This window comes from Berghia stephanieae, chromosome 10, assembly GCF_034508935.2.
Source record: "Berghia stephanieae isolate SIO BIC M18660-M18661 chromosome 10, UCSD_Bste_1.3, whole genome shotgun sequence".
NCBI lineage: Eukaryota > Metazoa > Mollusca > Gastropoda > Nudibranchia > Aeolidiidae > Berghia > Berghia stephanieae.
The window spans coordinates 5,126,461-5,152,925 of record NC_088369.1 but is presented as its reverse complement, the minus strand read 5'-3'; the positions used below and the strand labels follow the sequence as shown (position 1 = coordinate 5,152,925).

Sequence of the window (26,465 nt, the reverse complement as noted above, 5' to 3'; positions counted from 1 at the left end):
CTCATTCTACATAGATCTTTATGCATAGTCGAGTAGCTCTTTACTCACTTGAGACCATGACAATCAGGCCATAACTTTGCGAAGGCCACTGTCAGAGTCAGGCTATTAGTTTACAATGGATACGGTCAGTGTCGGTCAGACTGAGTTTTGGTTTATGGTTAGAGCGTAGCCGTCGTTAACTTATAGCCTGACACTAAAACCTACTGACCCATATTTTGACGTCATTTTTAAGTTTGTGGATCGCCTAATGAGTTGTCTTTAGTAGTGCTCAAGGAAACAAAGGATCCCATTGGTTGAACTGCTAGATAAAAATCACAATTTGTTTTCTTTGTTGGCCAAATACTTGTCTTTTGAAGTCATTTGTTTGTTAGTGTCATGCCATAAGTTTATGAAGGCCACGATTAGTGTCAGACCATGAGCTTACGTTTACGAAGGCCACGATTAGTGTCAGGCCATGAGTTTAAGAAGGTCACGGTTAGTGTCAGGCCATGAGTTTACAAAGGCCATTGTTAGTGTCAGGCCATGAGTTTACGAAGGTCACGGTTAGTGTCAGGCCATGAGTTTACGAAGGCCACGGTTAGTGTCAGGCCATGAGTTTACGAAGGCCACGGTTAGTGTCAGGCCACGAGTTTACGAAGGCCACGGTTAGTGTCAGGCCATGAGTTTACGAAGGCCACGGTTAGTGTCAGGCCATGAGTTTACGAAGGCCACGGTTAGTGTCAGGCCATGAGTTTACGAAGGCCACGGTTAGTGTCAGGCCATGAGTTTACGAAGGCCACGGTTAGTGTCAGGCCATGAGTTGACGAAGGCCACGGTTAGAGGGTCAAATCATAGCCCTCGATAACTTTCAACCTGACAATTCACTTAAAATAACTCAAAATACTAGGCTTTTTGTTAACATTGTGTGGCTTTGTCCATGATCAGTTAAAGGTCGAATTCATTCACTATAATAAACAACCAACTATGTTTGTCCGAGCACGTGTGAAGGTGTGTCACAAATTCCATAATTTGATTGTTTAAAAATCTACTTGGTTAATTGGTAATTGTGTGTCTACAATCCATATTATCTTTTCGTATTTCTCTGTTTCCAACCGCACTGGTCGTGCATAATATGATATAAAATGAATGAATCTGACGTCACTCGGCTCGTTGTGATAGTTTTAAACCGCCGGTCGGGTGATAAAAGTCTCATTACTTCAAACTAAATGTAAACGCTGAAGATTTTGCATAGTTTTTTTTGTACGATTCATCTGGCGGGAAGAATAGGGTAGTATTTTACTTAAACACATAACAGCAATAGTATCCAGTTGTTTCTTATTCAATAAATGCACAGCAGTGATTCGTTAAAGGTTTGATTGATTTCAGTGACATTCCACCGAACAATACACATTCTTATCGGTGAATCGATTGTCAACCATTGAAAGGAAAAACACAAATGAATATTTTCATGAAGAAACGAATCGTGTCGCTTTGATGCAATGATGAAGTTCCTCTTTTTTGAATACAATGGGAGCGATCTATATTCATGTTTTCGTCCAACCAACTCATCGATCACATGATTTGTTGATGTCCAAGGCTTGGATATTCTTAATAAATGTAAACACGCTGCTTTGTTTATAAAAGTTGTAAACATATACATGTGTCATGCTGAACAAAATGACCGATTTTGGTGTTAGATATTTCAAAAGCTGTGAATACTTTTCACTATGTGGGTCACTTTGAACACATTTTGCAATGTGACCAATGACCTCGAGCACATGGAAAGGTAATAAAGATCATCCCCATTGTTTTGGCGGATGATCCTCTTCTGTCATGGTACCCCGTGTATGGAATTTTCTCCCGAGAACCATCGGGGAACAACCAACATTGAAACTAAAGCATTTCCTTTTCAAGTCTGCCTATTTTTAATCTTAGACATACTTAATGGTAATAACCCTATGTGTGAATCTGCAATTGTGGGTCTGTGTGTGTTGGGGTGGGGTGGGGGGGGTGGGGGGGGGGTTGTGGTTTGGTACAAGCGATGCGTAAATCCCAGCGCTTTTGCATAATGCTATATCTACTAAATGTGACCCACCCCACTTTCTAAAAAGAGTATTTTGTTGGGATGAAATGGATCCGAAAGGTAAATTAAGTATGAAAATTATAAACAATATGAAATTTGAAAGGGGGGGGGGGGGGGGGTATTGCAATGTACGAAATGGTATTCATTCATTCTACGGCACAACGGATATAAAGTTGCGCCAAGTTTCATAGTTGGGAAGGAGGGGTGGGGGGTGGGGGTGGGGTGGGGGTGTCACGAAAGCTCAGGTAGAGCTCTTGCTTCACAAGAAAAGGGACCGAGTTCAATCCCGGGCGAAGTCGAGATTTTTTTTATGACCCCCCCCCCCCCACTCCTGTCATCCCTGCGGTGATTGGGTAGCTGGGTCTTATAGATCTGGCGGAAACTACTTTGCAATAGACTAGTGTCCTATCCAAAGGGTAACAAGCAAATGCTATTGTACGTTTCACGCTATAGAAACCGGGATAAACTCCGGCTCTATGAGCCTAATGGCTCTGAAGGACTACTTTTATTTCTTCATTTGTGGTTATAAATTCAGCTTCCTGCCATTTGCCCAACCCGCCGTAATACATCTTTGAGACATTGAGTCACAAATATGCTCAAAGTACTTTACAAGTGATCCAAAGAAAACAGCAACACGACTTATTATGTAGGACAAGACAAACAGACTCTCATTTAATTTTTTCAACTTTTATGACAAATTATGAGGAAAAACAACTCACCTGCCCAAGGATGATAGTAGAAGACAGGGCAACTTGAGACAAAGGACTGACGAACGTTAGAGGCCGGGTTCCCTTTCGTCCTGAGTCAAATATACGAAATATCCTGATAGTTTTGACGAGAAGCGGGGCGTACAGCCAGTTGAACGATAAACAAAACATGTAGAAGGCCGCCGTGCAAGAAGCCGGAGAGGGCGTGGATACGTAAACCATCATAGTCAAATAACCCAACAAGATGGCGGATAATTGCAGGAAACTGAGTTCTCGGCTAGAAGCTTTGATCACCCTGGCTTCCCTGTGGATGAAGTAGAAGACGATGACGACCAAAGTCAGAGACATTCCAACGATGCTGAAAACCATGAGAATGACGACGTAAATTTCAGAGGTGTCCGGGAAATAAGGATCGATGGCCGAGCATGTAGTAAAGTTCGTCGCCTTGTCCGGCCAGTGGAATATTGGACATCTGTCGCAGCGTGTTAAGTTTAAAATCAAGCGTTCGTTTTCGCGACACTGCCTGCATTCCCAGCAGCATTCCTGGTCCATGTAGACGATCTGTTCTCCTGGCACGCACAATCTACTACAGACGGAGACAGGGGTGGTAGTGTCCTTGACCTTGTAACGAGTTTTGGGAAATTTGGCATGTGGCCCAAACCCGGTATCGACTGATTTTACGTAGTCCCATTCTATCGGATTCATGTCTGTGAGCTTGTACGATTTTTTAACGTCAATAGTTTTAACCGGAACTTGAACCAAAGGATGTCCGGGTCTAATTTGTCTGACAACGTATTTTCCCAGAAGATTTCCAAGTTCATCAAACATGACATCTCCAGTATATCCAATAAAAGAAACGTTTTTGAGGTATTGGAGTAAGACTTCTCCCTTGATGCAACCCCGAGCTTCTTTTCCAGATACGCCAGGGCATCTTTCGTTGATGAGAGTATGAAGAGCATGAGCGTACACATACACGGAGTCTATGGCATAGCTGGGTAGAGACAAAAACTCAAAGCCATCGCTTGTTGTTATATCTTCCCCTTCGTCACATGATTTATTCGCAAATGAACAATCGAACTGTCGTTCCCAAAATTCTGAAAACCACGGATTTTTAGATGTAGACGGCTTTACGTTTCTAAAATAGGTATTGAATTCTGGTACTGTCGGAGCAAAAAATGTAGTTGTAAAAGAACCAAGTAAACTGTCTCTAAATTTGTGAGGAAGAATGCTAAGCCTCTCCGCCCAGCCATCTGTTCCTATCCAAATTAATTTCCCAGTCGCGTTCATACGATGTACTGCAGTAAACATCTTTTTCATCTGGCTATCCCCAGACACTAAAATCACAACGCGAGCTCTTGGATGGTTCAATAAATCTTCCACTACTTTCCTATACTCTCGTTCTGAGGTAGTTGGAAGAACTTTATGCTGCCCGGCAATACAGATAGAAAACGAATCAGCGTATAGTTTTATGTTACTGAAAGCCGTTTCACCGTAACTCCCCGAACTGTATACAACAGAAAAATATGACCATCCCTGACGTAAAATGAATTCCACTATAGCACGCATTTGATATCCGTCGGGAGGTACAACGCGTAAAAAGTATGGATGTTTTTCTTTTTGAGACAATTCATCGCTTGTTGCAAGGAAACTAAGTTGAGGAATATGGGCAGGTCCTAGAAGATACGATACTGCAATGCTGTTTGAACTTTTTAAAGGTCCTATAACCCCGATGACGTCATAATTATCTCGACTATCTCCAATATCAGGTGACGAGCCCGACCTTTGTGAAATGACATTGGGTGCTGCTGTTGTAATTTCTCTATTGCTTTCCTGCGAATTAGGAAGGAATCTCAACGCTTGAGATACAGCGGTAGCTTCTTTGGCACAGTCATCTAGAGTAACTAATCCAAGAGTAATGTTCGGTAAAAGAGAATCATCTTTGTTTACCTTGTCTATAGCAAATTTAAGAGCCTCTACGTATTGCTGTAGAGGGGGAAATCTAATTCGGTCACCACAAAGTGATGTGGTTGAGTATTGACTAATGGAGAAAAACGCACCAATGTTGATGTCACCCAGTTGACTATAGGCTGTTTCTGGTCGTCCGGGTATATTCCCTATAGCGGACACTATGGGCGCATATCCCAACGTTGAACATATCATTATTATTACTATTGCAGTCAAAGCATTTATTTTTTCACAACACTTGGTATTCTGGGTCTCCATAATTGCGTGGATATGATCAGAAAATATTGAAAGGCAAAATCACACTTGCGTCCCACACAAATGCACATATTTTTTGTTGTCAAATTTCATTCTACATTACCTAAATTCATTCTGATGTGTACCCCGTCTAATTGCATAATACACATCAGAACTCAATGAACACATAATATACTTGTACCTAGAAACCTTAGCATAAAAAGACCCTCCTGTGTCAATGCACAATACACATCACCAACTCATGTCTCATTGATAATAAATAATACTCCCACCTAGCAATTTTCGCATAACAAGACTTTATCTCATTGCGTAATACACACCAGCACACAATGCCATGAACACCCACTTATAGAAACCACGTTATAAAAAAGATTTAACGTTTCTCTCTTTCAATCTAAATACATAGATGATGAGGATTTGAATGAAATGGAAAGGGAATAAAAACACTTGAGAGTCTTTGATGTCTTTTCATGCAGATATTCAAGCTATTGAATCCAATTAACGTAGCGTCCAATCCCCTTATTCCGGTAGCAACGTTTTGTACTTAGCTCCTGTTCATCCACTCAATGGAATTGATTATCTTTCCCGAACCTTTCAAACGTCCGCAAAGAATATGATGTGCTCTGGGATGAAAAGGCTTAATATTAGATGTTGATATTTTTAGTATGTATACGAATAACTAAAAAGTTCTTTCTACCACAACGTCTTATCCCATCAAAATCTGTTGCCAGTAGGATTCGAAAAATGTCTTTCCTGAACAATATTAACAAATAATGAATACCATAATGAAGTTAATCATTAGAAATTTTAACACAACCCCCGCAATTCCTTTTTGTTTTCTTAACTTCTCTTTTTTTTCAAATTAAATTATACAATCACACGCGTTTATGGTCTGTCTTTCTTTTTTTTTTATCAATGTGTTATTTTCACAAGTCTGGAATCCTCTTCTGAAATGGAGACTGGAAAACTAGATAAAGTCTTTTCTGTCCAAGTTGGGGAGAAACAAAGACACGATTTTTGTCACGATTACAGTTTAGGTATGTCTGGTATTAGTTTTTCACAATCAAAACAGATAGAAATGTGAGACTTTTTAAAATGTATTTTTGGGGTATTTTATATGAGGATGTTTAACAATCTCGTTATAAAAATTGATATAACCAAGAAATAAATCCGCACGAATCCATTAGACAAATTTGCTTGAGTTGGCGCCCTGTAGCGTACAGAGTAATTGATTGATGTGATTTAGTGATTTTTATTCTGATATTTGAGGGTCGCAGTTAGTTAAAATGGAGTAATTGTGTTAATTTTATCGGGTCTAGAAGACAAAAAATAGGTGATGTCATCAATCAAGGATTCTTTTTGTTCTTCCACTCAGTCGCCGTTTTGCCTGTACCTATCACACGATATGACTGGGGATGAAACAAAGAATGGAGGAATTGAATATAATGGTATATGTTATGGTTATTTGAATAAGGATGATGAAGGTGATGCTGATGATGATGATGATGATGATGATGATGATGATGATGATGATGATGGTAATAATAATAATTGTTATTATAATTATTTTCATGATTATGACGATGATGATGATGATGATGATGATGATGATGATGATGATGATGATGATGATGGTACTGATGATGATGATGACTATATTATATTATTATTATTATTATTTATTATTATTTATTATTATTATATTATTATTATTATTATTATTATTATTATTATATTATCATCATCATCATCATCATCATCATCATCATCATCATCATCATCAACATCATCATTATTATTATTATTATTATTATTATTATTATTATTATATAGTATATTATTATTATATTATTATTATTATTATTATTATTATTATTATTATTATTATTTATTATTATTATTATTATCATTATTATTATTATTATTATTATTATTATTATTATTATTATTATTATTATTATTATTATTATCATTATTATTATCATTATATATATCATTCATCATCATCATCATTCATCATCATATCATCATCATCATCATCATCATCATCATCATCATCATCATCATCATCATCATCATCATCATCATCATCATCATCATCATCATCATCATCATCATCATCATCATCATCATCATCATCATCATCATCATCACCATCATCATCATCATCACCATCATCATTATCATCATCATTAATATTAATATTATTAGAAAAAATAATTTCGATTGCACTCCCGGATCGATCACGGTCCATTTGCGTGTGAAGCGAGTGCTCTATTAACTGAGCTATCGGGACCCGCGATGATCCCAAAATGAACCTACCCTGTCAAAATCATTAAAAGTCTCAATTCAAATAAGATGTTCAGGAAAGAACTCTCGGCTTGAAAACTTTTGGAACCGTTTTAATAAATGTGACCCTTCGTCACAAAGCGGTATTATTATGTCGAGATGAACAAGGCGCTGGAAATTCAATTGTGACACGTCGTCGCGAAGCAGTATTATGTCGGGATGAATTGAACCCCGAAAAGTGAATTTAGAATTAAATGGATAATAAATATCAACTTTTGAGTTTTTGCATTGTGAGAAATTGTCTTCATCCTCTAACATAACAAATCGAAACACACCCCCAAGTTTCATATTTTTGTCAATAAATTCAACTTTTTTCATCTAATCTAAGTCATCCCGACATACAACCGTTTAGAGACAGTGGGTCACAATTTACAAACACCAAACATGACACTTGGGGTTGGTTTCTCTTCAAAATGGCGGAGAATAAACACGATTTCTGGAATTTCTGGAATCGCAAAACACTCCAAGTTCCTATTTCTCATTACTTTATTGATAAATTCACTCTTCGCAGTCTTGTGCGGCTATGTGGTCTACTGGAATGACACTCACTTTCGGATCGGAAGGTCCTGGGTTCGAGCCTCGCTTGGCGCATAGTTGAGTCCTTGGAGAAGGCTCTTTATTCACATTCTCTCTCATCGTAACTCAGGTTTAAAATGAGTACCTGGCCGTTAACAGCGTTGTCTCTGTCCGTAAAAAATTGTAATATCGCCTAACTGGCGTCATGTCCTGTCCTAAATGTTAAATGTTGCTGTTGGCCAGTGGCTCCTTGCAAAGCGCTCTAAGAACATTAAGTGGATATTGCGCTATATGAAAGCTCATATTTTTGTTGTTGTTGAGAATAAACACGATTTCTGGCATTTCTGGAATCGCAAAACACTCGAGGTTCGTATTTCTCATTGTATTTTATTGATAAATTCACTTTTCGCGGTCTTGTTCATCCCGACATAATAATACCGTTTTGAGACGGCGGGTCACAAATTGGATTCAGTAGTCTGATGTCACGCCGCCAGGCAATGGCGGCTATCTTGGTTCTAAACAAAGAAAATCATTACTTTCTGTTCTTCATGCTGGCTAGAACTTTTCATTCCCTTTTCATATGTCTTGTGATCAGAATGTGTAAAAGTCAAAACATGATAATATTTATGTGTTTTTTTCCTCTGGAAGCGTTTTTATGCTCGTCGGAGAAATATTTCATAAGGGCGTCCGCCATTGTTCCGATAGTTTAGAGCCAGTGTTACTAAGTTACCATGCGTCATTAGGAAGGAAGTGACGTCACGACTGTTGAAGCCTATTGAGTGCCATAAAACAATCGATGGATATTTTAACAATTCAAATCTAAAGGTCGATACCTAAATGAGTCCATAAAATGTATATATTTATATATAGTAAAATAAAGGGAGTAAAACTGACTCTTATAAAAGATACAACACAAAGTAAACAACGTCTCTCTCTCTCTCTCTCTCTCTCTCTCTCTCTCTCTCTCTCTCTCTCCTTCCCTTGGACACACGCACACACACACACACACACACACACACACACACACATTTTACCTATAATGTTTTAAACTATAATTTCAATTTAATATAACATATTTTCCTATTTTTGTTTACATGAAGAAGGCCAAAAGCCGAAACGTCGTTTATATTGTTTAGTATCTTTTATAGAAGTCATTCTTACTCCCTTTATTTTACTAGATATTTGAACTATAATTTTCTGGCCAAAATTAATGTTAATTTATTTTGTCGGATTGTGGCTGTAGTGTATAGATTGAATGAAGTTGACGTCACTCAGGTCTTCGTTACTGTTTTTTGCCATCCACGTTTTTGAGTAATTCTCACTAAACTGTACTAATCAAACTATAAACTTTTAAGGTTACACATAGTTTTGTGTGTTGGTCCTTTAAACTTCGGATGGCAATGTTGTGAACTTCTTAGCCAGGCGCATTCTATCTATTAATAAAAAAAACATAACAATTTCGTCCTTTCGCAAAGGCACTATAAGACCCCGTCGCCTAGGCATTCCATGAAGGAATATAGCTAACCCATCAAACAGGATGTCTGATGTCAACAGGAATCACCTATGTTGTCCAAAGCGAGCAAATTGGGAGGTTAATAATCTTGCCCAAGGGAAAAAAAACGAAAGTACCCAAAGCGGGGCTCGAACCCGGAACCTTCCGGATCATAGTGCAATGCCTTAACGACTCGGCCACTCCGCCCCTTGTATTGATATGTAAAGATTAAAGATATCTGGATAGGAGCAAACAACATGAGAAGGATTGTTGAATAAATAAAACAAAAACAAACAAACAAAAACCCCCCAAAAATATAATTCCTCCCCCCCCAAAAAAAACAAACAAAAAAATCCCATAAATATAATTCCTCCCCCCCCCCCAAAAAAAAACAAACGAAAAACCCAAAAAATATAATTCCTCCCCCCCCCAAAAACAAACAAAAAACCAAAAAATATAATTCCCCCCCCCCCCAAAAACAAACAAAAAACCCAAAAAATATAATTCCTCCCCCCCCCCCCAAAAAAACAAACAAAAAATCCCAAAAAATATAATTCCTCCCCCCAAAAAAAACAAACAAAAAACCAAAATAAATTCCCCCCACCCCCAACAGAGAATACGGAGAGATGAGTAAAGGAAACAATTTCATTTAGATGAATTTAAAACCCTGCCTGAAGCTAAAACACAGTTAAGATTGATCTTTTCAACAAATAATGTAATTAAGTATTATGATAGTACGGCTATGTGGTCTAGTGGTGTGACACTCGCTTTCGGGTAGGAGGCTCCTGGGTTCGAGCCTCTCTCGGCGGCGCATAGTTGAGTCTTTGGAAAAGACTCTTTACTCACGTTCTCTCACCGTATTCAGGTGTAAAATGAGTACCTGGGCGTTAACAGCGTTGTCTCTGTCGAAAAAAATAATTGTGATATCGCGTAATGGGGGTCATGTCTCGTTCTACCTGTTACTTGTTGCTGTTGATCAGAGTGTAAAGCGCTTTGAGATATAGATATATAGATATATGCAGATAGATAGATGGATAATTAGATAGAAAGATAAATCGATAGAAAGATAGATAGATAGATAGATAGATAGATAGATAGATAGATAGATAGACAGATAGATGGATATATAGGTAAATAGACATATAGATAGATAGATAGTTAGAGTTTTATATATATATATATATATATATATATGTGTGTGTGTGTGTGTGTGTGTGTGTGTGTGTATATGTATATATACATATATATATAGATATATATACATATATATATATATATATATATATATATATATATATATATATATATATATGAGTGTTGGTGGGTACTTGAAGGTACGAGAGTGCTCGATATTTTAGGTTAGAACATGTAAAAAGAAACAAATTCACTCATGTATTTTTAAGCCGAAACGGACGTTTCCTTGTCCTTCATTTCATCAGTCGGCATACGTTCATTTCGGTTTAAAAATACGTGAGTGAATTTATATATATATATATATATATATATATATATATATATATATATATATATATATATATATATATATATATATTCCTCGTGTTTCTCAGTTGGTAGAGCACTTACTTCACACAGAAAAGGGCCTAGATCGACCAGTGTAAAGTCGAAACCATTTTTCTGACCCCCTGTCCAAAAACCCACGCTGCCCCGTTCCATTTCCATGTTCTACATTTTGTTTTCCCCATTTTTCTAAACTAATTTTTGCCCCTTTTTTATTGTTTGTGTTTGTTATGTTTTGGTGTTTTTTTGTTTGTTCCTCTTTTTTCTTCGTTGTATCTAATCAACTCATTATCTAAACATTTTTCCGCTTATTTTCAACATGACTTGTTTATGAATTCTTACAAATAAGCCCCCGAATTCTCTAATTAAATCTATTTTAAGAATTGTATAAAAACTCTCCAGGATCAACTTTCTATTTATGGTATCATTTTTTTTTCTTCTAATTAGAAATAATGAAGCTATTATACTTCTACTTTACTTTTCTCTCATGTGTATTGTTATCTTCTACCTTTGTGCACCAATAGGGAACAAACGTGTTATGTCAAAAACTGGTTCCAACCTCATTAGAAGTGTAAAAACACTCTTCCGGAGTATGAATACATACATTGTGTAATTTATATTCTGGTTTCAGAGTGATGGCATTTTTATTTCTAGTCTAAATATTATGCTGGTCGTCAATAACGATCATCCATTCTCTCTCTTTTACGTCCCAGTAGAAAACGGTACGGGCTGCCTGAAGCCGGTGATCGTAAAATACTAACGAAAGAGTGAAAATGGAATATTCGTATACGAAGCCTTTACATTTTCACTCTTTCGTTAGTATTTTACGTCCCCTAATTCTAAGAATATGCCTATATATAAAAAATAATTATACCTTTTCCGCCACGACATCATAATAATAATAATAATAATGCTGAAAACTTATATAGCGCTATAACTCCGAGACACCAGACTCTAAGCGCTTAAATTACAAATTACTTTGGCTGAAACATACTCATTCACACACACAAGCACACACACACACACATACACACACACAACACAACACACAACACAAACCAAACCTATCTTGCTTCTCATACCATCTACTAAAATCGAAACAAATATGTTTTAAGCGAACGTTTAAAAATAGACAAAGATTCTTTTTCACGAATGCTCTGCGGTAAGGCGTTCCAAATAGAGGGTCCGAAATGAGAAAAGGATCTCATTCCAGCATTTTTCCGAATTCGAGGGACAACTAGTTTTGTGGAATCACTGGCCGAACGTAAGGGGCGGGGTTTTGAATATCTTTCAATTAGTTCTGAAAGGTAGGAAGGGGCAGTACCTTCAAGACAACGATACACTAAAACACAAGCTTTAAATTTAATTCTTTTCTCAACAGGCAGCCAATGCAGGTCATGAAGTAGAGGTCCGGCAGAGTCGCACCTACGCTTCATAAATACTAGTCTGGCAGCGCTGTTTTGGACAATCTGAAGACGTTTCAGATTGTATTGCGAAACGCCAAACAACAGAGCATTACAATAATCCAATTTTGATAGTACGAGGGACACAACCAGGTGCTTGGTCACATCCTCAGATATGAACCGTCTAATGGAAGCAATCTTTTTTAGTTGGAAAAAGAGAGATCTAACCAAATTATTAACCTGATGCTCCATCGACAGTCCAGAGTCTAAGAATGTGCCAAGGTTTTTCACTTTGTCAACAATTTGAATAGAGGCATCCCCCAACTTCAAATCTGTTTCACTTTTCCACTTCCTGTTCCCCACATACAGCACCTCCGTCTTATCATCATTCAGTTTCAGTCTGTTCTCATTCATCCATTTCTTAACACTTTGGATACAATTTTTACTATTGGCTGATACTTCTTGTAAATTTCTCATATTGAAAACGCAGTACAATTGCGTATCATCAGCGTATTGATGGTAAGACAGACCAAAACTTCTGATGATTTTAGACAGAGGGCCAACGTACAAAACAAAAAGAACGGGTCCAAGTACTGAACCCTGGGGAACCCCACAATCAAGAAAGATTTCCTCCGATCTATATTCATCCACCGTAAAAATCTGTTTACGATTAAACAAATATGACCTAAACCAATCAAGCGCTGCACCAGACACGCCATAAGTAATTTCAAGACGTTTGAGAAGAAGATTGTGATCAATAGTATCAAAAGCAGACGATAGGTCAAGCAAATTCAGCAAAGAACATGAACCATTGTCTATAACAGAGAGGAGATCATTAACAACCCTAACAAGTGCGGTTTCCGTCGAATGATGTTGCCTATAAGCAGACTGAAATTTTTCTTCAAGACAATTATTTTTAAGATGAGACAGTAATTGTTTCAAAACAAGCTTTTCTAAGATCTTAGAGAGAAAAGGAAGATTAGAGACAGGGCGATAGTTTTTTAAGTTCTCTTTATCGAGATCAGGTTTTTTCAAAAGGGGTTTGACATGAGCAACTTTGTAAATGTCTGGTACAGCAACTGACTGCAACGAATTATTAACAATACATGTAAATGGTGTTAAAATTACATCAATGCATTTTTTTAAAATGGCAGTATTTAAGGGGTCTAAATCACAACTTTTAGTTGGAGACGACATAATGCAATCACGTAAGTCAGCTTCAGTAATCTTTGAAAAATGTGTTAACTAATCACCATGAAACTTGTCAAATGTTGTAGGGATCGATTCAGATGAGAGTTCCTTCCTGATGGTATCCGTTTTTTCTTTAAAATATTGACCAAAGCGAGTTGGTAGATATGCACGATCGATTAAAGATGGGAGAGCTGGTTGCGTCTGTTGTCCCAGCAGTTCCTTGGTCAAGGCAAAGAATTGTCTCGAACGTCCCACGTTTTTGAGGCTTTCTTCATAGAATTTCTTTTTGGCCCTGAAATTGACGGCTTTTGCATCATTTCTAGCCGCGATGTATCGCTTCTTATCGACAGCATCTCTGGACTTGAGCCATTTTCTTTCTGCCCGCCTCCTGGCTAATCCATTCAATTTTATTTCGGTATTATACCAGGGTGCTTGACGTCTCACTTTTACTGCTCTAGTTGTTAAGGGAGCATGCTTGTCCACCGTACCAACAATTGACTCGTGGAGACCATTCGCATCATGTTTATTTTTAACGTTATGGTCAAGGTCTTGTTTAAAAATGTTCATGTTTATATTCTTCAAATTACGAGATGTTATCATCTTTTTTACTTCGTGCTTCATTGGAAATAAAACGCAAAACACAATTAAATGATGGTCAGAGATTAATTTATCAATATTTGAGACATGTGAGCAAAGTGGGGGTTAATAATCTTGCTCAAGAAAAAAAACCGAAAGTGCCTGAGACGGGGCTCGAACCCGGGTCATTCGGGTCACAGTGGAATGTCTTAACCACTCGGCCACTTTGTATATGCCTATATATCCTGTTACTAAAGTAGTTATGCCACTGTATGATTCAATATGTTAACCATTCATGAATATTCCACCCCTCTAGTTGGAAAAAACCCTATCATTTCTTAGTAAATTTAATACGTAATCTTTGAATAATGTATTGAACTCATGAATACAAATCCAACGTTTTTAGTTTTGGGTAAAATTGTCATTCAAGCAGACGGAGAAAGATACAAATTATGGTGAATAGAAGTACTAATGCCATACAATTTGGTTACAAAATGTCCAATAATCTTACTTGTAGGGGTGGAATAAACGTATTCTTTCATTTCTTTGTATTTATTAAAGTCGTTATATTTGTATCGTGCAGTAACACATACTCGCAATCTCGTTGTGTTATTGAGCACGTTGAAAATAACTGATGAAGAGAGAGATAGACTTGTTTGTGTATTAGTCTTCTACGACTGAAGGATTGATTACATATAAACATCCGATGTGTTTGGAACCGAGAGAGTAAAAGGTCTGACGTTACAACTTTTCTACCCTATTGCCTTATTTTCTTTTGCTTTTCCAACAAGGGGTATTTCATAAAAACATCCAACTTCGTACTTTGTGGTCTAGAAGTATGACACTCGCCATTGGATCGGAGAGTCTTTTGTTCAAGCCCAACTCCGAGCAGCAAAACGTTGAATCCTTGGTTGAAAACTTTTCTTTTACACACATTCTATCACCGTACTCAGGTGTGAAAATCAGTACCTGGCCGTTAAAAGTTTTGTCTCAGTTGATAGTAAAAAAAAAAACCCCAAACAAAACAAACTTTACTATCGCATTGCAAGCGTTAGCCATTGTAAATAAATTAAATTAAATTGAGCTTTTATATAGCACAATATCCACTAAATCTGCTCAAAGCGCTTTACAAGGGGTCCCTGGCCAACAGAAACACTTAACACGTAGGAGGAGACATGACGCCTGTTAGGCGATATTACAATTTTTCGGACACAGACAACGCTGTTAACCCTCTCCTTACCACCCACAGGAAAATCGTCCCATTCGTCACGATGCAGTCAACAGTTTTCTCATTCTGATGTCTCTTGTACATCAGAACATGTAAAGAAATTCTTTGATGACAGCTATAAATACTAAACACTGTGTTGTAGAGCTACTTGTTACTTTTTTGTTTGAGTAAGTAAAGTCTATTTTTGTGCTGGGTGGGTGTGAATTTTCGGGAGAAATTCTAAAAATGGCTGGTAAGGAGAGAGTTAACGGCCAGGTACTCATTTTACACCTGAGTACGGTGAGAGAATGTGAGTAAAGTCTTTTCCAAAGACTCAACTATGCGCCGAGCGCGAGGCTCGAACCTACCCAGGACCTTCCTATCCGAAAGCGAGTGTCATACCACTAGACCACATAACCGCACATTGCGTTTTCCAAATGCTGACTCCAATAAATGATATAGATGTGTTGTGAAAGGCTATTGTGTTCCCCATTTATTTGGGACTTGGATCAATAGAATCAAATTATCTTTCACCCGATTCCAATCAAAAAGCTGTTTTCTACCACGCAAGGAGAAGGGGGAGATTATTGTCACGAATGGAAACAAAACATATTGTAGCAGACGTTTCGCTTGGTGAGACATTTCTTGGACAGCTCGACTAATAATGTTGCCAAATCTATTATTTTGTGTAGTGTCTCCTATTCATCCGTACTTTGGAAAAACCCATATTTAAAAAAATTGGCCAGAAAACTCGGCCTTCAAATATCGATCTATTTAAATGAACCTCGTCTTGGAAAAATAAACTCTCAAACCTGGGACTTCGCCGCGAAGTCCCAGGTTTGAAAGTTATTTTGGCAAGATGAGGGTCATATACATATCGGATAGTTGAAGGAAAAGTTTTCTGGACAATTTTTTAAAATATTGGTTTTTCGAGATTACAGCAGTATCGTACTCAATAACAGATACAATGGAAGAGCAACATTTACATTACCTTTTATTTTCATATGACGTCATATCTACCTAAATTCATGTACTCTCGAAGCCAAAAGTTGAAATTTCTAATTCCTTCAAGTACTGTTTATTCAGAATTTCCTCCACTGTCTTCGTCTAGTAAATTGAAGCTTGCAATTCAATATTGAGCTTGAGTATTCATATAGAGCAATATGTGGTCATGTGGTATGACACCCCGCTTTCGGATCGGAAGGTCATGGGTTCGTGCCTCGCTCGGCGCATAGTTGAATCCTTGGAAAAGGCTCTTTACTCACTTTCTCTCACCGTACTCAGGTTTAAAATAAGTACCTGATCGTTAAAATCGTTGTCTCTGTCCAAAAAAAAAGTGTAATATCGCCAAACAGGTTTCATGTCTCGTTCTTTGTGTTGCTGTTGGTCAGGAACACCTTGTAAAGTGCATTGAGCACGTTTAGTGGACATTGCCCTATATAAATGCTCAAATATATATATATATATATATATATCCACTAGACGTGTTCAAAGCGCTTTACAAAGCGTGCCTATCCAACAGCAACATTTTACATGAAGGATGAGACATGACCCTTGTTAGGCGATATTCCAGTATATTTTTTTTCGGACAGAAACAATGTCTTGCTTGTTGCACACAATTCATACTGGGTTCCGTCTATCGTATGTCATGACGGGCAGCCTACATGAAAATTTTAAAAATTCGTTGTCTCTAAGGGACAGAAAAGATCACAATAAATAGCATTACAAATCAATATTTGCCTTCAGAATGATAACAAATGATCCAAAGTTTGGTTCAAGCCTAACTCTGAGCAGCAAAAAGTTGAATCCTTAGTGATTACTTTTCTTTTACAGACATTCTATCACCGTATTCAGGAGTGAAAATCAGTACCTGACCGTTAAAAGTGTGTTTCGGTCGATAGAGAAGTTCCTAAGTTTCTAAGGAACCAAGCTCTCCTTTTCAAGAAGATTTATTGAATCCAAAACGCATAAATATGCCGTTCTGTAGATGGGGCCAAAAACTCGTAATACTACGAATTATTCGTAGTACTAAGCAGGTTTGGGTATGGGCCAAAGAAACGTATAGACAGTTCGAAGATGACGTCACTCAGGTCTTTGTTATTGTTTTGTTTTTTTTTTGGCATCCGCGTTTATGTGTACTTCTCACTAAACTGCCTGAACCAGACTATAAACGTTCATTTGTGTGTTGGTCCGTTTTATTTCCGGATGGCAATGTTTTGAGCTTTTTTTTTTAGCAAAGCGCATACTATCTATAAATACTAAGATGTTTGTTTTTTTAACAGAATAAGAAGTCACAGAGCTGTAAGATAATCTACACTCTCAAGGATTGGAAAGGGTGAGTGGCTTAGTCAAAAGTTATTTTTGGAACAGTTTAAAATACTTTGAAAAATTATAGGAAATATTCGTTCAATGTCATTTTTATTAAAGGATATTGTTTCAATTATAATAGTAGGCTGAGTCAAAAAGTAATGAACAAATCTCCTACTGAGTTTATTTTATTTTCATAAATAACAATGTGAAATTGAATGTAAGCTTCAATTTAATATTTAGAACGAAAACAGATACAATGGAAGAGCAACATTTACATTACCTTCTATTTTCATATGACGTCATGTCTACCTACATTCATGTACTCTCGAAGCCAAAAGTTGAAATGTCTAATTCCTTCAAGTACTGTAAATTCAGAATTTCCTTCTCTGTCTTCGTCTAGTAAATTGAAGCTTGCAATTCAATACTATCTTTATTTTTTCGCCATTTAGAGATAAACTTAATCACTTCAAGCATAATCGCCTCAATTCGCTCACCATTTTTGTTCATGACAAACACACTCTCTAAGTTCCTTATCTCAATACTACAATTCAATTTTTTTAATATACTCTATAATCTAAATTTCAACCTTCATTTTTTTTTTCAAAATTAACTTCCTGTTACATTTCAGTATACTGTTAGCATTAGGCTCTTTAATTTATGTAAATTTAAACTAATTTTAAACATTGCAATAAATACACTCGAAAATAATACCGTATATTTCGAGTTTCAAGATAGAGTACTTTATTTACAAAAATACAAACAAAAAAACAAAATAACTCTTCAGATGTATTGCCCGTGGGTGTTAGTCTCAGGTTAGACCAAAAAAAATTATCAGATATCCCTTTTTATTCTTCATGCTGGCTCGTTTTCGTGTCTCGTGATCAGAATTTGAAAAAGTCAAAACATGATCAGATTTATAATGGTATTTTTGAAAATCTGGATATGCTTTTACGCTCGTCGGAGAAATATTTCATAAGGGCGTCCGCCATTTTTCCGATAATCTTAAACAGCGTCATCTTTTAATTCAATACATGAAAATAATCGTAGCTTCTTATTTTGTATTATGAGACAATGGCGTTTTGGATTGATTGGAAATCTAAAAACTGAATTAAACTCATTTCCCCCTTAGGCTGTTTCTATTGAGACGAGTTTAATTCGATTCGCCCTTGTCTTTTACGTGAATAGAATGGAGATAATTGGAAACCTGACCTGTTAGACTTTCTAACTCGCGAAAAAAAAAAAAAAAAAAAAAAAAAAAAAAAAAAAAAAAAAAAAAAAAAAAAAAAAAAAAAAAAAAACAGAAAAAAAACATGAGCTTTTATATTAAAGCGCGATACCCACTAAACGTGCTCAAAGGCGCTTTACAAAGGGTCCGCCCTGACCAACAGCAACACGTAGGATAAAGAACGAGACATGATGACGCCTGCTGCTGTTAGGCGATAAAACAATTTTTTTTTTTACCGACAGAGACACTGCTGTTAACGGCCAGGTATTCTTTTTCCACCTGAATTCGTTGAGAAATTCTGAGTAAAGAATCTTTTCCAATCATCTCATCTATGCGCCGTGCGAGGCTCGAACCCAAAACTTTCCGATCCGAAAGCGAGTGTCATACCACAAGACCACCACATAGCCGCACAATACACGTATTAAAAATTTTGGCAAGAAAAATCGTCCTTAAATTATCGATCGGTTAAGATGACCCCCCCCCCCCACCCTCTTGGCAAACACTCTCAAACCCGAGACTTCCATCGATTTTCGAGTAGTCAAAAGTGCCGCCGACGTCCCAGGTTTCGTGTGTCGTGTGAAATGTATAGAGGTTCGGACTAATTCAGTCCCCTGATTGGTGACAAATTAATAACTATAGATAGTATGAAATTGACGTCACTCGGGTCTTTGTTATTGCTTCTTGCAATCCGCGTAAATGAGTAATTCTCAATAAACTGTATTAACTAGACTATAAGCGTTCAAGGTAACACATACTTTTGTGTGTTGGTCCATTATACTTCCGGATGGCAATGTTGTGAGCTTCTTAGCCAAGCGCATACTATCTATAAGGACGGAAACACTTGGGACTGTCATCTGAGCGTTGTCGTTTGTGCGACATCCCTTACAGAAAGAACGTCAACACAGCATTGCGCATGCGTCTCTCTTATCAACTGAGGAAACAAATCGTTTGGTTAATGAGATATCATTAATTATATTAGAGAAAACACTATTCAAAATGTTATTATATATCTACATACTTTTATAAAATAGAAATATAACCAATAAACTTATTTTGATGAATAGGTCACAGTGATGTGTTGCAAAGAATGAAAAATAATCAGGAATGTACCCAAGATTAAGTTTACCCGTGAACTTTTTTTTCAAAATTAGTTTATTGTTTATATTTTTTTTTCTAAAAATATGTCGATACATAATGATATTTTAAAAGTGAAAGCTAATAAACCAAACGATAGATTTCCTCAGTTAATAAGAGAGACGCATGCGCAATGCGATGTTGACGTTCTTTCCGTAACATAACTTCTAACATAACATAACATAATAAAGCATAACAAGACATAACATAACACAACATGGTTAAAGGCTTAATTTAGGAATAAATCCTTTAAATACCTTTGATATGAGAAAATATAAGACACAATGTGATGTTATATGAAAAATATCATCATTAAATCCTTAACGCTCCCCTTAGCAACTATAGGAAACTCGTCACATTCGTTACGATACAATCAACATTTTTCTTATTCAAATTTCTTTTGTACATCTTACAATTTAATGAAAATGAACAGTGTGTTGTAGAGCATGTTTTGCTAAAGAAATTATGTATCGCAAGAACTTACTGCTATTGTGTTTGAGTGATAAAAAATATATTGTTGTGTTAGTTGGGTGTGAAGTTTTGGGGAAAATCCTGAAAATGGCTGGTAAGGAGAGGGTTTAACTAAACAAAGCCATACTCTGGAGAAACCCATATTTAAATATTTGGTCAGAAAACTCGTCCTTCAAATATCGATCGATTTCAATGACCCTCGTCTTGGAAAAAACTCTCAAACCTACGAAGTCCCAGGTTTGAAAGTTTTTTTTTTCAAGATGAGGGTCATTTAAATCAATCGTTATTGAAGAACGAGTTTTCTGGCCAAATTTTTAAATAATATGTGATTTTTCCGATTACGGGAGAGTATTGAAATCTTAGATAATATCACTCTCTGTCAATCGAAGTTTCAAAACTAATAAAAAACAATCCAGAGAACACGCATTCTTTGTTTCGAATATAACATCATTCCTTAAAAAAAATTGAGCTTTATATAGCGCAATATCCACTAAATGTGCTCAAAGCGCTTTACAAGGGATCCCTGGTCAACAGCAACATTTAACATGTAAGACGGGACATGACGCCTGTTACGCGATATTACAATTTTTCGGACAAAGACAACGCTGTTAACGGCCAGGTACTCATTTTACACCTGAGTTCGGTGAGAGAATGGGGGTAAAGAGCCTTTTCCAAGGACTCAACAATGCGCCGAGCGCGAGGCTCGAACCCAGGACCTTCCGATCCGAAAGCGAGTGTCATACCACAAGACCACATAGCCGCTCATGATTCCACAAGTGAATGGTACGAAGCATTCAAGATTTTTGGTCGATCATCCTAAGTGCCTATAGCTCATGTTAATTGGATTCAATAGTCTGATGTCACGTCGCCCAGCAACGGTGGTCATCATGGTTCTAAACAAAGAAAATCTGTACTTTTATTATTCATGCTGGCTAGTTTTCTTATATATTGTGATCAGAATTTGTAAAAGTCAAAACATGATCAGATTTATAATGATTTGGTTTTTTTTAAAATCTGGATACGCTTTTATGCTCGTCGGAGAAATATTTCTTAGGGGCGTTCGCCTTTGTTCCGATAGTTTAGAGCCAGTTACTAAGTTACCATGCGTCATTACGAGGGAAGTGACGTCATGACTGTTGAAGCGTATTGAAATGTTGGCAATATATAAGTGGGCAGTATAAAAAATAAATAAAAAATAAAATAAAGTTCCCTTTATTCATCCCATAGGGGAAATTTGTCTCTATGGTCTAATCCAAAGGAAGACTGGAATAACTCAGGCGTCAGCCGCAGTACAGCGTCGCAAATTGAGCTAGGGCGAGGTGACTTGCTTAAGGCCACACCTTTCGGGTACAAACCAAAGACCGTACCGCTGAGCCATTTAGACACCAAGTAGTCTTTATTACTGTGTTAGACCGTGGCCTTCGTAAAGTTATGGCCTGATACCAAAGAGCGTGTAGGTAACGATTGTTATGTTACCAAGAGCTCTCACTTCCCGCTTTTGGTGAAGCCAAGCATCTTCCGTCTTCTACTCGTATTTTCTTCATTGTATCAGTAAGCCTAGCGCGCTTGATACACGCGGAGCACACTCACCTCGCTCTCTCGCCTGGCACGCGACAATAGCATTGCGGTTAAGAGAAGTGAGAGCTCTTGGTAACTACGTTACCCTACACACTCTTTGCTGACACTGACCAAAAATGACGTCAAAATGCCAGTCTTTTGCCACAAAAGAAAACAAATTGTGAGTTGTATTCAATAGTTCAACCGATGAAATAACTTGTTTCCATGAGCTCTACTAACGACAACTCACCAAGGCGGTGCAAACACCAAATAATGACGTCAAACTGCCAGTCCTGTTGGATTTCAGTATCAGGCTATAACATAACGATGGCTACGGTTGAACACAGCCAAGAGATTTAATTTGGTAACAAACGCATTCATGTAATATCGAAAAGAAAAAGTAGTAGTCTATATCTAGAGGTCTAAACCAAGACTGAAATCCAGAGATAGCAAACTTCGGAAGTGGTAAAGGGGATGTGATTAGCAGCCGAGACATGCGTATCTAGGTCAGACTTTGTCACGTGGGTAAACGTCATCTCGCTCACAATATTTACTTGTAATGTCACCTGCAGTGGCTCATTAAAAAAAAAAAACACACACACAAATTATTTCCAGCTTTTTATCTTCAGTTGTGCGGATAGGTGGTCTAGTGGTATGACACTCGCTGTCGGATCGTAAGGTCATGGGTTCGAGCCTCTCTCGGCGCATAGTTGAGTCCTTAGAAATAGGCTCTATACTCACATTCCCTCACCGTACTCAAATGTAAAATTAGTACCTGGTCGTTAACAGCGTTGTCTCTGTAAGAAAAAAAGATGTAATATCGCCTAACAGGCGTCATGTCTCGTTTTACTTGCTACATTGCTGTTGGCCAGGGACTCTCTGTAAAGCGCTTTGAGCATGTTTAGTAGATATTTCGCTATATAAAAAAAGCTCAAGTTTTTTTTTTTTCAGTTGAGTGATTACTTCTCATAAAATCATCTTTTGTGTATCTGTAGGACTATAATTTGATGGCTATGTCGACAGACTTGCATTTAAAACCCACAAACGGAAAGTAGCCCCTAAGTCTCTTGTCTTCATTTTATCATTTTAGTCTTGGCCCATATTAGGAACTGCTTACGATTCGAATATGACCGACTTGTACCTAATTGCAGGTCTGATAACCCAGATTGTTATGGCCTCGTTGTTTGTAATTAGAAATTTCTTTCAAACCAACGCAAAATGTTGACCATTCTACCAATGTTAAACCCGGCCCCATAATTGCACTCGGTTATTAGACCTGCCAATATAAGTACACGTACGTCAAATCTGACTCATATCTGAAAGGTTAAGCACAAAACCTGGATTTTAATGAAATTTACAACCAATTTTGCCTCTGGCTTTATATAATACTTAATAGAATCAGGGGCTGGTAATAATAATTAGATAAGCGAAATCTAATTCATTGTATAGCATTGTATTTTTACAGAGAGCGTCTCTAGCTCTGTGGTATACGGAGTCCGTCAAAGAAAACGCCTCGTACAAAATGGCCGCCACATCCGGGTACGTAGTACGTACATATACACCAACCAATCAACTCCAATCAATTCAGACGGAGAACAGAGCCGGCTAGAAATTGAATCATGGGAAATTTCCATTCAAGATGGAGGTAGTGGGGAGAGAGAGGGCCAGTGAGGGGCCGAGGAATAAATTAATTCCATTTCGATTGAAATTCGATCTGAGTTAGCTTGAGCTGCTGCCGCGCGTTCAATTCAAAATGGGATTTTCTATTCTAAATTTGTTCTTTTACGTAAGAGACAATGATGTTGAAATATAATTTAACCTCGTGGATGACTGAGACAAACGGTAACTAAGAGAGTTCGTGTAGTCAGGCGGGTTTCGCAGAAAGCTTTTTAAAAGAAAGCCAGAGAACTTGTCTTTCAATTGATCGATTAAAATGTCCCTCTTCTTGCCAACAATCCGAGACTAGTATCTTTCTTCTTTCTCTTCTTCTTCTTCCTCTCTTTCTTCTTCTTCTTCTTCTTCTTCTTCTTCTTCTTCTTCTTCTTCTCTTCTTCTTCTCTTCTTCTTCTTCTTCTTCTTTCTTTCACTACATCTTCTTCTCTTCTTACTACTCTACTTACTACTACTACTACTACTACTACTACTACTACTACTACTACTTACTACTACTACTACTACTACTACTACTACTACTACTACTACTACTACTATACTACTACTACTACTACTACTACTACACTACTAATACTACTACCTACTATACTACTACTACTACTATACACTACTACTACTACTACTACTACTACTACTACTACTACACTACTACTACTACTACTACTACTACTACTACTACTACTACTACTACAACTACCTATACTACTACTACTACTACTACTACTACTACTAACTACTACTACTTCTACTAACTACTACTACTACTACTACTAACTATTTCAAGAGAGGTTCGGTACTTCACCGATACCCTGGTTTTGAAAGCGTTCAGCAAGATGAGGGTACTTTTTATCGATCGATATTTGAAGTACAAGTTTTCCAACCAATTTTTTTTTTCTCTCGGAGTTTGGCTGAAAATGTCTGTGTCTTTGCAGCTAAAATTGCTTACTATTTTTCTCTAATCAGTTGAATTCAACATTATTGATTTTCATAAAGGATCATCTTTCTTCAAAATTTGGTTCCACCATTAAATCTTTTATTTCATATTTTGGACAAATTCCTTAAAACTAAACGGCCCATCATTGGTGTTAAAGACTTATTGAATCAAAATATATTTTTTTAAAAAAACCAAAAAGGATTTCAATTGACAATAAATTGGCTGGGACCCAATCCGTAGCCAATCATTTGAGGCTTCAAGAGAGAGAGAGAGAGAGAGAGAAGAGAGAGAGAGAGAGAGAGAGAGAGAGAGGGGGGGGGGGAGAGAGGGCCATTTCAAGGGAGGTAATCCAAAATTCACGATTATTTGAACATTGGAAAGGAATAATTTCCTGGAAAAGAGTATATTCTAAAAATTGGTCATTACGAGGAGATTGAATAATCGATGCTTCATTGTCAAGGATTATCATAAGATTTCATTCTTATTGCTCGTAAACAATTTTATGTTTCTGATTTCTACTTTGGATGGAAGCAAATTCATTTTTAAAAAGAGCTTTTATATAGCGCAATATCCACTAAAATGTGCTCAAAACGCTTTACAACGCTGGTCAACAGCAACATTTAACATGTAGGACGGTACATACCGCCTGTTAGGCAATATTACAATTTTCCGGACAAAGACACTGCTGTTAACGGCCAGGTACTCATTTTACACCTGAGTACGGTGAGAGAATGTGAGTAAAGAGCCTTTTCCAAGGACTCACTATGCGTCGAGCGCGAGGCTCGAAAACAGGACCTTCCGATCCGAAAGCGAGTGTCATGCCACTAGCCCACATAGCCGCAACTGTTTTTCTAATCTTTGTTTCCCTCACCTTATAATATGTATATAATTTCATTGTAGCGCGTGAGAAGGTTCTAGAATCAATCGCCAGTCCAAGAAGACTGATGTTTTGGGGTGGTTGTTATTTCTTTGTATTTTTGTTTCTTGCTATGTATGGCACTGTTTTATTAAAATTGTTTCTCGCACCTTATAATATGTATATAATTCCATGGTAGCACATACCATTGGGCGGCTATGTTGTCTTGTGGTATGACACTCGCTTTCGGACCGGAAGGTCCAGGGTTCGAGCCTCGCTCGGCGCATAGTTGAGTCCTTGGAGAAGGCTCTTTAATCACAATCTCTCACCGTACTCAGGTGTAAAATGAGTACCTGGCCGTTAACAGCGTTTGCAATATCGCCTAACAGGCGTCATGTCTCGTCCTACATGTTATGTGTTGCCGTTGGTCAGGGACCCTTTGTAAAGCGCTTTGAGAACGTTTAGTGGATATTGCTCTATATAAAAGCTCAATATAATATATATCTGGCCGGTAATCAGAAGGTTCTAGAATCAATCCCCAGTCCAGGAAGACTGATGATTTGGGGTGGTTTTTATTTCTTTGTATTTTTGTTTCTCGCTTTGTGTGGCATTGTTTCATTTACATTTTTTAAATCATATCTTTAACTCACTCAACCCTAACATCGACTATATCCGTAGTATACCCGGGGTTACTTTTACTCCATGTCTATTTATTACATTTTTCTCAGACAAATACTAGGCGTAGTATCAAAGCTAATGTTCTTAATTTTTTACATGTTTCTAGTAGTTGAATAAAACTATCTATGCACATGCTCAATTTATTTTACCAATTATGAAAAGTAGCAAAAATCTCTAGGATTGAGTGAGTTAACCAATCGAAGATTATTTTTATTAAACGTGATTACTATTAATTAAATGTCTTTTTTATTGCTGCTTGTAAAATTCCAAATGTTTCGGTTTTCTTTCAAACATCTTTTTTCCAGTTTTTGTTTTCGCACCCGACATTTACAAAGCTTCACATTAAGCAATGTAATAAGCAAATTAGAAATAAAAGTTTAAAAAA

General features: G+C 37.2%; 1 protein-coding gene across 4 annotated transcripts in view; it reads right to left on the bottom strand.

Moving 5' to 3' along the window:
• Positions 1 to 26,465, bottom strand: part of LOC144956115 (metabotropic glutamate receptor 2-like) — a 74,988-nt gene that overhangs the window by 11,380 nt on the left and 37,143 nt on the right. For 3 of the 4 annotated variants that reach the window (XM_078886471.1, XM_078886468.1, XM_078886469.1), the window contains one exon: positions 2,782 to 6,398. In XM_078886471.1, the coding sequence (XP_078742597.1) occupies positions 2,782 to 4,992 (2,211 nt within the window). In that variant the 5' untranslated portion in view covers positions 4,993 to 6,398. Of the gene's footprint in view, positions 1 to 2,781; positions 6,399 to 19,531; positions 19,702 to 26,465 lie in introns of those variants that run through there. The other variant, XM_078886470.1, reaches the window with a different exon arrangement.